The sequence below is a fragment of the Protopterus annectens genome, chromosome 3.part0, assembly GCF_019279795.1.
Source record: "Protopterus annectens isolate FY-2018-M chromosome 3.part0, PAN1.0, whole genome shotgun sequence".
Classification (NCBI taxonomy): Eukaryota; Metazoa; Chordata; order Ceratodontiformes; family Protopteridae; genus Protopterus; species Protopterus annectens.
This window is the reverse complement of record NC_056731.1, coordinates 126485604-126499910: the sequence shown is the minus strand read 5'-3', so window position 1 is coordinate 126499910 and position 14307 is coordinate 126485604. Positions and strand designations below refer to the sequence as shown.

Here is a 14307-nt window from a genome sequence, read left to right as displayed (position 1 = left end):
GGCCTTTAATGACTAGGCCATTATTGACAGAAGAAACAATCTGCTATTGAAGGGGCTTCTTGCTCCTTCTTTGGGAGAATCATCAAAATCTGTTTCTTCACTTTCTGGAGACTTCTAACCTGTAAAAAATCTTCTGACAAATCCAGAGGGGAAAAGAGCCCAGAGTCTAGGGAAAGGAGAAAGAAAGAACTCCCCTGACCACTCTCCTTCACCTTGATCATCTTTGGCTCCAGTTTCAAAAAAGTCCAGATCATTACATCCTACTCCTCCTTCAGAGATGACACCAGTATTATCCAGAACTCCACCTTTACCAAGCTGAGGTTTTCATTGGGGTCACTCTTTCCATGTTGCATTCCCCCTTTCTCTAAGAGACACCTGTACAAAAATCTTCAAACCCCCCATCTGTGCATTCCTTCCTAAGGACTGTTAGGTCTACCAGAAGTCTGACAGAAGCTGATGTGGATAGAATGATAAAGATGTTCCTCAGGACTCAAATTCAGCTGGAGGGGGGGGGGTTCCTAGCTCCATCTCTTCATCAGACCTATGAGCTTTGGCCCTTTGACCCCTCCTATGGTTGCTCCTACCCCACATTGGATCCAAAGATGTGGTCATCTTATATTCAAGCAACTTCTCTGACACTGCTGGTTCTGAGTTCCTCACATCTGGAAGTATCTCAGAACTGAAGCTTCAGTGCTAGTTTTGTGGCAGGGGATTGATTCCAAAATTCTTGGAACTGTCCCTTCTGATTGAGGCTTTGGCATTAGATATCTCAGCTTTGGTGTCTTTCTCAGAAAGGAGTTGATCTGATTTCCTCAGCCATTCAGGTGTGGAGGTCTTGACTCCTACTTCGATAGTTCAGGGTTCTCCCTCAGCTTCTGCTTTCACATTTTATCCCATAAGGACAGATGGTTCCTATAAGCTTTGACCTGTTCCACATACAGGAAGTCCAGTATTCTAGCAGACAAGTTGAGCAGGTTAATTCTACAATTTCATGAGTGGTGTCTCAATCCATCAGTAGTGGAACAAAATTTTCATCAGTGGGGTCAACCATGCTATGATCTTTTTAGCTCTCCAATCAACTCCAAATACAGCAGTTTTTTTGCCCTGATTCCTGCAGATGGGAGTCACTAGGGGTTGCTCTAATTATATCTGCCCTCCGGGCTACTCTATGCCTTTCTCCTACTCCACTGATCCCAAACTTCTTACAGAGAGCTCTGCGGATGAGGATCACGGTCCGTCATCCTCATTGCCCCCTTCTGGCCTCGCCAAGTAGTGTTCCACTTCCTTGACCTCACTTGATGCATCTGCCTTTGGTGCTGGACCTCAGTCTGGCTCTACTCTCTTGCCTGTGTGTTATGCCTCACCAAGACATTTGAGCTCTCAGGTTAACCCCTTGGTTTCTCCACTTCCAATGATGGGTAGTCAGTCCAGGCTTTCCTCCTAAGTTTATAATGCAATAAAAGAAATAAACAGGACTGAAATAAGATTCAGTACAATATGTAAACATAAATGTAAATGAAAAAAGTACCAAACCAGCATGGCTAGGCACAAACACAATTTAATAACACACAAGAAGTATAAAACAATAAAAGTAAGTGCATGTGGTAATCACAAAAGTGCTTACTTTTATTGTTTTATACTTCTTGCATGTTATTAAATTGTATTTGTGCCTAGCAGTGTTGGTCTGGTACTTTTTCATTTACATTTTCCTCCCGTTATCCACATTCTCACTTCTTCCCAGAAACCATCTACCAGAAAAGTTTATAAGAGCAAGTGCAAGAGATTTTCTATCTGGGATTCCCAGAAGAATCTGGATCCTTTTGTGGCTCATTTTCCAGCAGTTTTGGATTTCCTAACTTCTATTTTTCATGATGGGGCCAGATAATTCTTAAGGTTCAAGTTAGCAGCTATTTCAAATGTTCACGTTGGAACAAAACATTCTAACTTAACATCTCTGAAACTATGCAAATCTTTCTTGAGAGGTACTTTCCTGCTTAGATGACCACTTATGGATCCTACCCCATCTTGGGATATAACTGTTTTGCTTCAGGCTTTTTATGTATTTTAAAGTTGTTTGTTTTATGTGTATAGAGATGTGGATGAGTGCTTATTTAAATATTTCAGGGAGGGTGCAATGATGTCAGTCATGAATTATGCATGTAAATTGGAAATTGGGAAGTTTTAATAGTGTGACAATGATTGGTTAATGGACATTTAAATGTATATTTATTTGGTGTTGTGATTTGCTTTCATTAACTCTAATGAAGCCAAAGAGATTGGTGAAAGCGCTTAGTTGCTGAGAGAATTAATTATTCCACTATTCCGGTGGTAATAAAGCAGTCTTTTAAGTTTGCACTTTTTGTTTTTTTATTTTTTCTGTTATTAGTGTGTGCCCTTGTTGGGATTTATCTGTTTGGTGGACTTTCTTGAGAGGTACTTTCCTGCACAGATGACCACTTATGGATCCTACCCCATCTTAGGATATGACTGTTTTGCTTTAGGCTTTGAACCAAGCACTCTTTGAACCTGCTGCCAGGGTGGACATTAAGTGTTTGACCCAGAAAATACTCTTTTTATTTGCTATTACCTCAGCTCAGAGAGTGACTGAACTTCAAGCTTTGTCTTGTAAGCCTCCGTACATTATCTTCCACAAAAATAGGGTGTCTTTTATGGGCTAATCCATCTCTCTTACACAACATAGCTACTGAGACATGTCTTAACCAGTGCTTTAATCTACCAGTCTTCTTTACAAATTTTTCAAATAACAGAAAATATATGCTTCATTTGTTGGATATGCATCTCTAACTATGTTTCTACCTCCATCGTACTAAAACATTTAGAAAGACAGACAGCATTTTGTCTCCTCTTCCAAAGTCAAACTGGGACAAGGTTTTTGAAAGTATTCATAGAAAGATGATTAGCTGACTGTATTCCTTATGTATATAGGGAAAAAGGCTTGACACTACCCAGACCCGTCAAGGCTCACTCTACTAGATCTTTCTCAGCCTCCTTGGCTTTCTTTTCAAGGGCCTTAGTTGATGATATTTGTGCTGCTGTCACCTGGTCTAACATTCACACCTTCACTTCCCATTATAAGCTAGACTTGCTATCCAGGGATAGGACAGATTTTGGTTCAGCCATCATCAGGAATATCCTTCCATGAAACCACCCTGAGAGCTAAGTCGTTATAGACTCTGTTTCATCTGTTGAGGAGCAGACAGAACAGACAACATCAGATACAAAAGTTATGTACATACCATGATGGTAGATCTGTGTTGTCTGTTTCCATCCTTCCTCAGCTCCCTTTCCTGAATGCCCATTCAGTTTCATGGAAGATTATTGGCAGTGTGCTTCTGGTATGACAGCGTGACCTGTCCATGACCAAGGAATTGCACATTTACACCTCCAGAATAGTGCTCTATCTCTGATATCCTTTTTTATCCTGGAATGGATTTTTTGTTTTCCTTCAGTATTTTCAGTTATGGTTGTATCATGAGATTGCAGGCGAACTCTATCTGAGATAATTTTGGGGGAAGGAGGGGATTATGGCTAAGAGGAGGAGCCTGAGCTGTGGATCCTGAATCCTGAAAGTGGCTGAAGATGGATCTGAGATCAGATCTCAAACCCATCTTTTGAGGAAGAACTGAAACAGACAACACAGATCTATTGTTATGGTAAGTACACAACTTTTTTGGTATTTGAAACTGCAAGTTCCTTTTACTTTGTATTCCTGTTTAATAAAATATTAAAATTATAGTTTTCAGGAGCACAAAAGGGTTGGCTTAGAAAGCAAATAATGATACATAATTCATCTACATGAAATCCAAATGATACTAATTAACTAGCCATAACCCAGCTCTGTGATGCAGACAGCTAAGGACCCCCCTACCCACCCAGCTGTATCCCTAGTGATTCAGTTTTAGCTATCAATACCAGGTACAAGAAGACCCTACATAAGGGATAGGAATAAGGGGCCATTGTTATTTCACCATCTTGGGGAAGTGACTATACGTTCTACATTCTACATCAATCAGAAATGGCTGATTAATGAATTCCCACATCCATGAAATAGTTGGGATCAATATAGCTGAAGTTTGACATTTTAAAGCACTCATTAGAAGTTCCAGTGCTCAAGTCTTGCATCAATTAGAGTTTACTGGACACTGTGGCAAAGGGTTATTGTGTAAGATTTCCTGCATAGGCTAGTAGGCAGGATGGGGAATGAGGAGCGATCATGGGTGGTTATGTCAGAGTAAATAGTCAGGTTTGGGGATGACAAAAAAACACAATAAAACAAACACACTGACAAACATGGAATGTTTATAAGAATAACCTGCTGCAGGCAGCATTTTATAAAGCATTTGTCTTTTTATATTTTTTTATTTTCCAGGCAAGTGAACTTGACTACTAGTGCTCTTTTTCAATCATGTACTAGCTACAGATTAAGTCAAGCAAATTAAATACATACAAATTAAAAGAAGCTATATAAACTTATAAATGCAACATATATATGGAAAATAGATTAGTAGTAGACTGCTGTTACATTAGCAACCTTGATAATCTTTAGCTTGTACTTTAAATATCTTGCTTTTCAGGATGGCTATTGGTCTGATGATAGCTGTGAAAAGAAGTATGGCTATATCTGCAAAAGGAAACCCCTACCACCATCTCAGGAGGGTGTGAAGATCTTTGAAGAAGGCTGCAAAAGTGTAAGCACATACATCATCTTCAATTAGTACTGACAGAACTATCTAATATTATAAATCTGTCTATATATCCATTCATGTATAAATGTTCTTCTTTTATCATTGTAAAGATTAGCATGTCATTCATTTACTTCACATGTATATATTTAATTATACAATAAAATAAGTTACTGTTTAAAACAGCTACTAAACCAACAAAAATCACAGTTACCATTTTCTCCATGGCACAAACTCCCAAACTAAATTAGCAATTTTCAAAATAAAAATTACGATTCACCCTTTGAAACATTCATCAAACACTTCAAAAAATCATATTTACAGTTAGGGAAAGAGTTGTACCTCTAGAGCACCTTAATGATATTGACTTAAATTGCACAAGTACCGTTAAAATAAGTAACGGATGAAAGTGAAGAGATGCACTGCACATGTATCCTCACATATGTGATTATGAGAGCATGCAGTATATCCTATTCCAACTCCTATGGATTCTTACTGGTGAAAGCAGATGGAAACAGTGTGAAGTCCCTAGAGCACTTGGATTTAATTGATGTGTTTTTCGCCAAACCAGCATTCATCAAGTACATGCACGGTAACATAAATAAATAACTATTGTTTTCAATTCAAATGTGGAATTATAGGGGGGAAGAAAGTATCTTGTTATGCCCAAACAATGCATAGTCTTGACAAATTAGTACATTTAGAGATTGATGAGTCATGCGGTGTGTGGAAGGCATGTTTCCGCAAAAAAAATATATTTGTTCTTCACTTTTTTTGTTAGTCGAATTTTTCCATTGACATTTTTTAAATTTCAGGTTTATCTCTACTTATTTTGAGAACTCGATGTGAATCTGAAGTCATAGAACACATGAACATTATTTAATAAATGGTGTTTTCTAAATGCCATGCTATAATAAGGAATGTATCACATTCTTGTGTGGGCAAGGCAGGTTTACCCATAACTGACTTTGTCTGATTAACTGGGATTTACTTGCATGACCAAACAACACCAGCCATGGCTAAATCCTCAAGGACCTACACCAAGCTATGATTTATTGCTTCAATTCACAAATGTATTTAACTGAAATGAAAATGTGAGATATTCTTTACAAAATAAATTCATTAACATGTACCACATTAATACTGTTCTGACCTTCCATAACAACCTAATGTAGTTCTATTGATTCTGTCCCCCTAGCAAGGTATTTTATGCAAGCAATATAAAATCTATGTGTGTGTGTGTGTGTGTGTGTGTGTGTGTGTGTGTATATATATATATATATATATATATATATATATATATATATATATATATATATATATACATATATATATATATGGGTCTACTATACATGATCGAAATTTCAGAAAGCTGAAACCCATATGGTCGAGACCATATGTTCGACTTTTTAAATTTCGAACATGTAAAAAAAAAAAAAAAAAAAAATGAAAACTTACCTACATGTTGCTAGCAAGCCCCCCTGCACCTTCCCCTGCAATTTAAAATACCAATTCTGAGATTGCACTACAGTGCAAAAGATGGGAATCTTCCCATTCCGCACCATATGGAGATGCCCATTCTGCATGACTGAAATTTCAAAAGTCAATCATATAGTCTCAGCCATATGGGTTTCGGCTTTCTGAAATTTCAGTCATGTGTAGGGGATGCGCATATATAGATATATATATATATATATATATATATATATATATATATATTTTTTTTTTTTTTTTTTTTTGAAAGGAGCATTCTCTGCTGGTATACAGGCTGAATACAGTGACATTTGTAATTTATCTGGGTACGAAATTTCTGTATTCTGTATTCTCATTTGTTTGCCTCCTCTTTTTATATCTTCATTGCTGAACTTGAAATTACAGGATAATTTACTTTCATTATGTGCATTTACATTTTCTAGGTAGAAAATTACCATTGCTGCAACCATCAGAAATATGACAGCAATTGTATGTAGCTGGATTAAATGTTTACAGAGCAAGTTAAAAAAATGGAATACTTATGACGAAGTGTTGATGATGTCAGACACAGGCTTATAAACTTAACAGCACATAATGCATTAGGTCTGAGATTTCAACAGATCCATGGCAAGTCCCTGTTTATGCCCTGTAGCTCTGCCTTTGTGCAGTAACATCTTAAAGAGGAATTTGTACACTTACAGGATAAAATGCTGGACTCACTTTGCCAGCTTTTTGAACTATGGCATCAGGATTTTTTAAATAGTCACTGAGATATAGGTGTTAAGTGAAAGAATTGTATATAAATGTAAAATGTAAATCCCATTGAAACAGTATAGACTATACACCTCACCTTGTAGATGACAAATATGCAAACAAATATAAAAAGACAATGCTGTGCTATACGTCTGGTTTAGAAATGTGTGTAGGTGGAAAGCACTTTAGTAATAAGACCAGGATAAAGTGCAGGAAAGATCACTGGCAGTTTTATTCTAAATGATATGATGAGACAATATTTCTTATTTTCTTAAACTACATGTAATCCATAGCAGCAAAGGAAAAAAATCAGAAATAATAAAATAGAAAATATATTAACTTGTAGCTCTCTCTTAGTAGGCTATATGAAAAATATTTTAATTTGCCCTGGTGTAAAGTGTTTAGCAGTTGGGCTAGACATTCACACATGTGGAATAGACAAATGAGAGAAAATAACAGGTGTAAGTTCTCAGTTATTCTTAGGTACAGACTATGGTGGATATGAGCCCCAACAAGCATGCATGCTACAGAAGCTAGTAATGGGAACTTGGGGACATACAGGTTTGTGTTTAATTTCTGAACATGGTTATTGCAGAAGATGAGATGGGGCTTTGCCTTGGGTACATACAGGTTTAATTTCTGAACATGGTTAATGCAGAAGATGACATGGGGCTTTGGACATATTTATTTACTTATTGACATTTGCTTGCTGGGAAAATCTGACTGAGTCTGAAGTAGCCATTTTCAGTGGATGTCCATGGAGAAAAGCTGCAGTTGCTTACAGTTTACATTGTGTATTTCATTTGTTTATTTAGAAAGGATTTATGCCTATATAGCATGCCTAATTGTTGGTGCATTTTTTAATACTGTTTTGTAGACGGATATCAAATTTTAGATTGCCGTCAATTATTACTCCAATGAGTTTGGTGGATTGGACAACTTCTGTTACTTTATTATTGTGGGTAATATTCTAATGTCAGGTTTATACTTATGACAAGATTTAAGTGTGAATAAAGGGAGTTTGTTTTGTGGGATTAAGTAATAGTTGAGCATTATTTTAGCCATGCTTCCAGAGAGGAAAAGGAAGCAAGTTCTGTGAAGAGCAGATGATAGTGGAATCATCTCTAAACTGAATCGAAGAGATTTATGGGTTGCGGTCTGAAAATCATTTATGAAGATGTTGAAAATTAACGACCCAAGTATGGAACCTTGGGGAACACCAGTGATGGTTGGAAGGTATGATGATAAAAAACCTAGCCATTTTACAGATTGCTGCCTGTTTGTTAGATCATTGGTAAACCAGCTGGTTGCAGAGAAGGAGAGATGGATGTTGGACAGGCAATGTATAAGTTTAGAATGGGAGACAGTATCAAAGGCTTTGAAGAGATGAATAAATAGAGAGAAAGCTCCCAGAGTCTCTAGCTTTATTTACAGTGTCTTTGAGTGATAGTAGAGCTGTTGTAGTACTAGGTGTTGATCTGAAACCATGCTGAGTAGCAGTTCGTAGAGCATTCTGAAAATAAGTATGGTGATATAATGAAAGCAGTGGGTTGAAACCAGTCCACAAGGTAAGAGTGAAAGATAAGAAAAGAGAACTGAAGAAAAAAAACAGTAAGCTTGCTACATACTCATTAAGTACTGGAATCTTGGATATTTTATTATAGTGTGAGAAAATTGTAAAATGCAGTTGGCAGAGGGATATTAATATTTTCAATACAACTGTGTGTCTAGGTGAGGTAGATACAGTTAGTGTTGGGAGAAGATAGTGATAAATGAAAAAGGCATATAGTATAGTCTAAAAAAAAGGTAGGATAAAGTAACCATATTCTCAGGTATGAAGATTATCTTAACAGCTGCTGGAAAATACAATTTGAATAGGGTAAAAAGTGAAAGAAAGAAACTCCTAGGGAGAAAAAACAAGAACAAAACAATATCTAGGGAGAAAAACCAAGAACTAAACAATCCCTAGGGAGAAAAATCAAGAACTAAACAATCCCTAGGGAGAAAAACAAGAACAAAAATATACTAGGGAGAAAAACCAAGAACAAAACAATACCTAGGGAGAAAAATCAAGAACTAAACAATCCCTAGGAAGAAAAACAAGAACAAAACAATACTAAGGAGAAAAACAAGAACAAAACAATACCTAGGGAGAAAAACCATGAACTAAACAATCCCTAGGGAGAAAAACAAGAACAAAACAATACCTAGGGAGAAAAAGCAAGAACTAAACAATCCCTAGGGAGAAAAACAAGAACAAAACAATACTAGGGAGAAAAACAAGAACAAAACAATACCTAGGGAGAAAAAAACAAGAACTAAACAATCCCTAGGGAGAAAAACAAGAACAAAACAATACTAGGGAGGACAAGCAAGAGCCAAAGTTACTTGCCAAGTGCCCCAATACTCTGTGCAAACCTATTATAATTGCTGTGTGAAAGCTATTTAGTCAATAATACACATTTTGATACTTAAAGAAGAAAACTTGTTTAGGTAGTTTTACTAGACTGGCAGACAGGAAAACATTCATTTGTAGGGCAGATTAAGCTGTCTGATGTATCCTTTTGTGGGTACTTCCTCAGAAGAATATTATCTTTCTTGTCTGCTAGACAGTATGGAGATGTGGATGGTAGTAATATTATTCTTAGTATGAGCGTCAGCCTGCATGCTGTAAATATTGTCACACATGTGCCATGAGTTTGTAAAGAAAACTCTCCAGCAAAGTTGGAGTCACGCCAGTAACTGGAAAATTGTGGTTATTGATCAAGAGCCCCTTTGAGTAGATGACTTCACAGATGTTCATACTGATCAGGGTAGTTCATAGCTTCTCATTCGTTAGGTGATGACCAATAGGATTTATACTTAGCCCATGCCAATGGATGAACATAGGTTTTTAGTGCATGCGGCCACAGATTTTGTGTGACGAGTTCAAGCAGTCTTCATAAAATGTATGCATCAACATGCAACTGAGTTGCTAGTGTCAGTGATCAACAAGTGATCCTCATTTTTACCTGTCACTTTAGGTGATCTTCATATTCAAAATAATTGCACATATTTCATTGTGGAATGTAACTGTTAAACCGATAGTAAAATAATTTTGTGAATATCTTTTCTGACTGTGTGTCATTGGCTCATTTACATTGTTTTCTAGTTTTAAATAACTCTTCCATTAAGAATGCAAAAAATGATCCATGATAAAAAACACACGTGCTGTGCTGCTATGATGATGGGAATATGATAAATGATACTCATCTTCTACATAAAGACTAAAGCCTACTAATGAGACACGTGCATGGGCAAAAGTAGGATCTCAATGCATCAGTCAGAGTTTGTTTCAGTATAAAAGTGCACTGACCTTTGTATGTGGCAGATGAAGGAATTCATTTATAACATTTCTTAATTAACATAGGCAAGTTTTACTCTCTATGTTGTGCACACAGATAGGGGTGGTAGAAAGCAGGGCTTGTCAAGTTTAATGGTACCAGAAAAGTGACATGGATGATATGTGTTTTCTAACAGCAGTACAGGAGGAGGAGGTCAACTGTACTATTATTATAAAATATATACCTTTGCCCCAGCAGGTAATCTGGTACAGGACATTTCTGCAACTTTAGCATTTAAAGGTCTCTTGCACTGCTAAGAAGTGCTTATATTAGGCAAAAGTTAAATGTTTTTGGTTTTAATTGTAACAGTGATGTATATTTTTATACACACACGCACAAACACCCCCCCACACACATATACAAACTGGCATATATAGATACATTCATAAACTCACATATGAGATACACACACACACACACACACACACACACACACACACACACACACACACACACACACACACACCTTGAGTATTACACCATATTTTTTCAGTTTGTAGCCGATTCTGCACTCTACATACTATTTTGGCTTGCTACAAAAATCTTGCATCTCTTCTTACTGTTACAATATTTGCTTTTCAGTTGAAGAAAGTTAATTCTTGTGGGATGGCAGAGCACATCAAAGGCACTGACAGCTTGAAAAAGCAATATAATTAGGAAACTGATTTTATATGCAGTAACCTAATGATAGAATAGTGACAGATTTAAGATGTCTTGAATTGTGTGGACCATCACATCACAGTGTTAAGCATGATGAGACAAAGATGATACCTTGGCCAGTATCTGTGGCTGGTACTATAATTATGATATTTTACAAAACCAACAGTATTAACTCCAGTTTCAAGCCAAAAAATGAAAAATACTGGAGACCTAAAGAGAAACTTGTAAATAATAGGGGGCTGCCTGTGATTATGTCATCTACTGAGGTGAGTGACTTTACTACTCAACACGTATAGCTCATGTAGCCCTTAGGTGCTTAATGAGACATGCATGATTGATCTGAATATGCAAGCACCTGTGGAAGAGATGTACGGTTCATTTTCATTAAGTCACTAGAATAATCTAGCACTTGAGCTGTGCTGCTAAAGTTATATTTTTTTCAACGAACTACATTCTGTGGTCCTGCATTTGATTCTGTCAGTCGCCACATGGAAACTGTGTGACACCAGGGAAGTAAGTTAAGCAGGAAAAGGACATACTAGATCATCTCTGAATAAATGTCTCTTGTGCTTATTTAGACTCTGCCATAGACTGCTGTGAGGAAAAGGTTAGTTTTTCCTTTTATTGCTTTCTTCTATTTTGTATACCGTAGTGTATATTCATTACACTGTGTTATAATTATATTCTGTTTTACATTGCATATTCAAAATAAGAAAGAAACCAAAGCCTCTTGTTACACAGAAATGTAACGTCATTATCTCTCTAGTTACTGCCCCTTGTGTTAACTTGACCACGTAATTCTTTCCCTCTCCTCTTTCATTTTCTATTGTCAGTAAGCACAGAATTATCATTTTGTGGAGTCACTCCACCTTCAGTTATTTAAATTTATTGGCCCTCCCACTGCATTCCATAGAGGTAGAATACAAAGTGTTCACCTGCATCCAATCTACCTTGCTCTTTTAAAACATATGGCTCTCCCCTTAGACTGTAAATATTGAGTTACCACCTATTTCATATCTAACTGCTTAGCCATGCTGCATCTCTGAGCATATTAACTTTTTTCCATCTTATCTTAAAATCTGCAAGGTCTGGCCCAAGACCACTAATCATTGGAGAGCACACATTCTGCCTCTCAGTAGTCATGTTGACATTAGTGTTTCTGATTTGTTCCTGATGAGAGGGGGAACACGATGACATTATTTCCAGGAGACTTCAGATCACCAGAAAGCCTGATAAGAGCTTCATAGGTATTGGCATGGAATTTGTGTCACCATTTTTCTCCTGGTGAGAGAAGGAGCAGAGTGCATTGATTCCTGACTGTCTCTGACTGGACAGTGAGTGTCTGTGTGGGACCTTCCTGATTGGTCTGGTTGCTCTTTAAAGTGTCTGCCAGGAAAAAGCTATAACGAGCCTATGGAATCCTGCATCATCTGAGACAAGACTGCTGATCATTAAAAAAGTCTATGGCCTGCTTCTCTTCATGGGATTAGTGCTACTGTTTTGTTTCCAACATGAGATTGTATTCCAGCAACATAAAGCCGTGGTTAGACCAGCACTAGTAGTAACCGGGTAGTAACCAATTAAGCAAATCTACGGTATTCATGATTCTTGACAAAGCTGATTCTTTGTTTCTTTTCAGTAAGTACTGCTTGATTTGCTACTATCTAACCTGATTTCAAAACATTTCCCCAAATACTTCATTTAAAAATCATAAAGGTCTGCTTTATTAGTTTCCCCTCAAGTGTTTGGCAATGTTGTCTATAGACTCAGGCACCTTGAGCTGACATTTTTCATGTAAAAGCACCCTTGAAATTTTACCAGTATATAGTTGCATACAGTGCAATTAGTTTGCACAGTGACAAGCAATGCCTCCAGAGTTGCAAACTAGATACTCCTGACTTTTCTCTATATTTTCACTGCAACTGTTTAGTGAATAAAAAAGGTCTGGTTGCCATGGCTATGAAGTTTCACACGGTTTATGCTGCCAGCTCAGTGGATATATGTTTTCTGAAGCAATGTTTAAATTCCCTCATGTTTACTGACAACCAGCTAGTTCTCAAACAAATTGATGAGGTATGTGAGTGGTGTGTTTACACAATGTCAGTGGAGGCAAAGCTCTCACATAAAAGCATTCCTAATACAATCAGGTTCTCAGAAGTACACACACACTGCACCCATCACACAAAGCATGAAGAAGTCACATAGACCCACATATGCTGAAGCACTTAAATGTAACCTTCCTAAACCTCAAAGATCTCCTAGATGAATTTCAAATAACAAATGCCCTCAGCAGCACCAGATGCAGTCTTTTAAAACAACACCCAGATCAAGACATACAGCTATATCTCATGGAGTCTCTGCTTCTAAGCCCATAAGGTAAGCCACCACCCAACATAACATACTGGTCATTGGAAAATCCATTGTGAGTAACACTGATGTCCATCTCATCAGGCTGAGTAAGGAGAAAGTCACGGTCAGTTGCTTATCAGGAGCCAGGTTCTGCATTACACACACTCACTCGGGTCATTGGACCACAAATACCAGCATGGCTCATAGTTCATGGAGGTGTAAATGACATGACAGATACCTCCCTAGATTACATGAAGAAAGATATCCTGGAGCTCTCGGAATGCATGTCTGAGGCTAGTATAAACAAAGCACAGGGCAGCATTATGACTTCTCCAAAGATGGTACCACAATACGAGCAGATGAGGATTTGCTATCATCACTAGCTTAGTTTTTGGTGTCATTCTAAGGATGTACAGTATATTTGTCAGCATAGAATCAGATGATCAACACATCATGTTGCATTGCCAGGGATAGTCTGCACCTCTATTAGCTAAAACATTCTCCTCCCACATACTGCCTTTTTTCAGGCAATTGAACTGAAAAAACACCAGCCGAAACGACAACAGAAAGTAGAAGAGCACAAAAATAGGCTGGAGTCACTTATGGATGTACAATAAATGACAACCGAAGAAAAGTAACAAACTACTTTATTCGACCGTGAACTGATAAAACATTTAGCGCTTTCATCCACATAAGTGGACTTCTTCAGAATGCCTTTTTACTGGCTGTTAAAACTTTTATAATAGGTCATATTATTATTCTTTAATCAGTAACAGGATATATATATTGAGGAATGGTTATGAGATTTTTCATTGTTAGATTTTTACTTCATCCAGGATCTTAATTCCACGCCTAATGAACTTTTTAGTATGGTTATAGCCATTTTTATTGTCCAAATTCAACATTAATTTAGGTTAGTAACACGCTCTATAGACACTACATTAAATATTTCTTTGATGTCTATGTTAGGATTTGTCAGGCTTGCT

The 14307-nt window shown here is 37.2% G+C and overlaps 1 protein-coding gene across 1 annotated transcript in view; it reads left to right on the top strand.

Moving 5' to 3' along the window:
- The window catches only part of LOC122796782 (macrophage mannose receptor 1-like), a 2734532-nt gene that overhangs the window by 707147 nt on the left and 2013078 nt on the right, over positions 1-14307 (top strand). Inside the window, 1 exon segment of the mRNA XM_044065509.1 lies at positions 4596-4709. Within this exon segment, the coding sequence (XP_043921444.1) occupies positions 4596-4709 (114 nt within the window).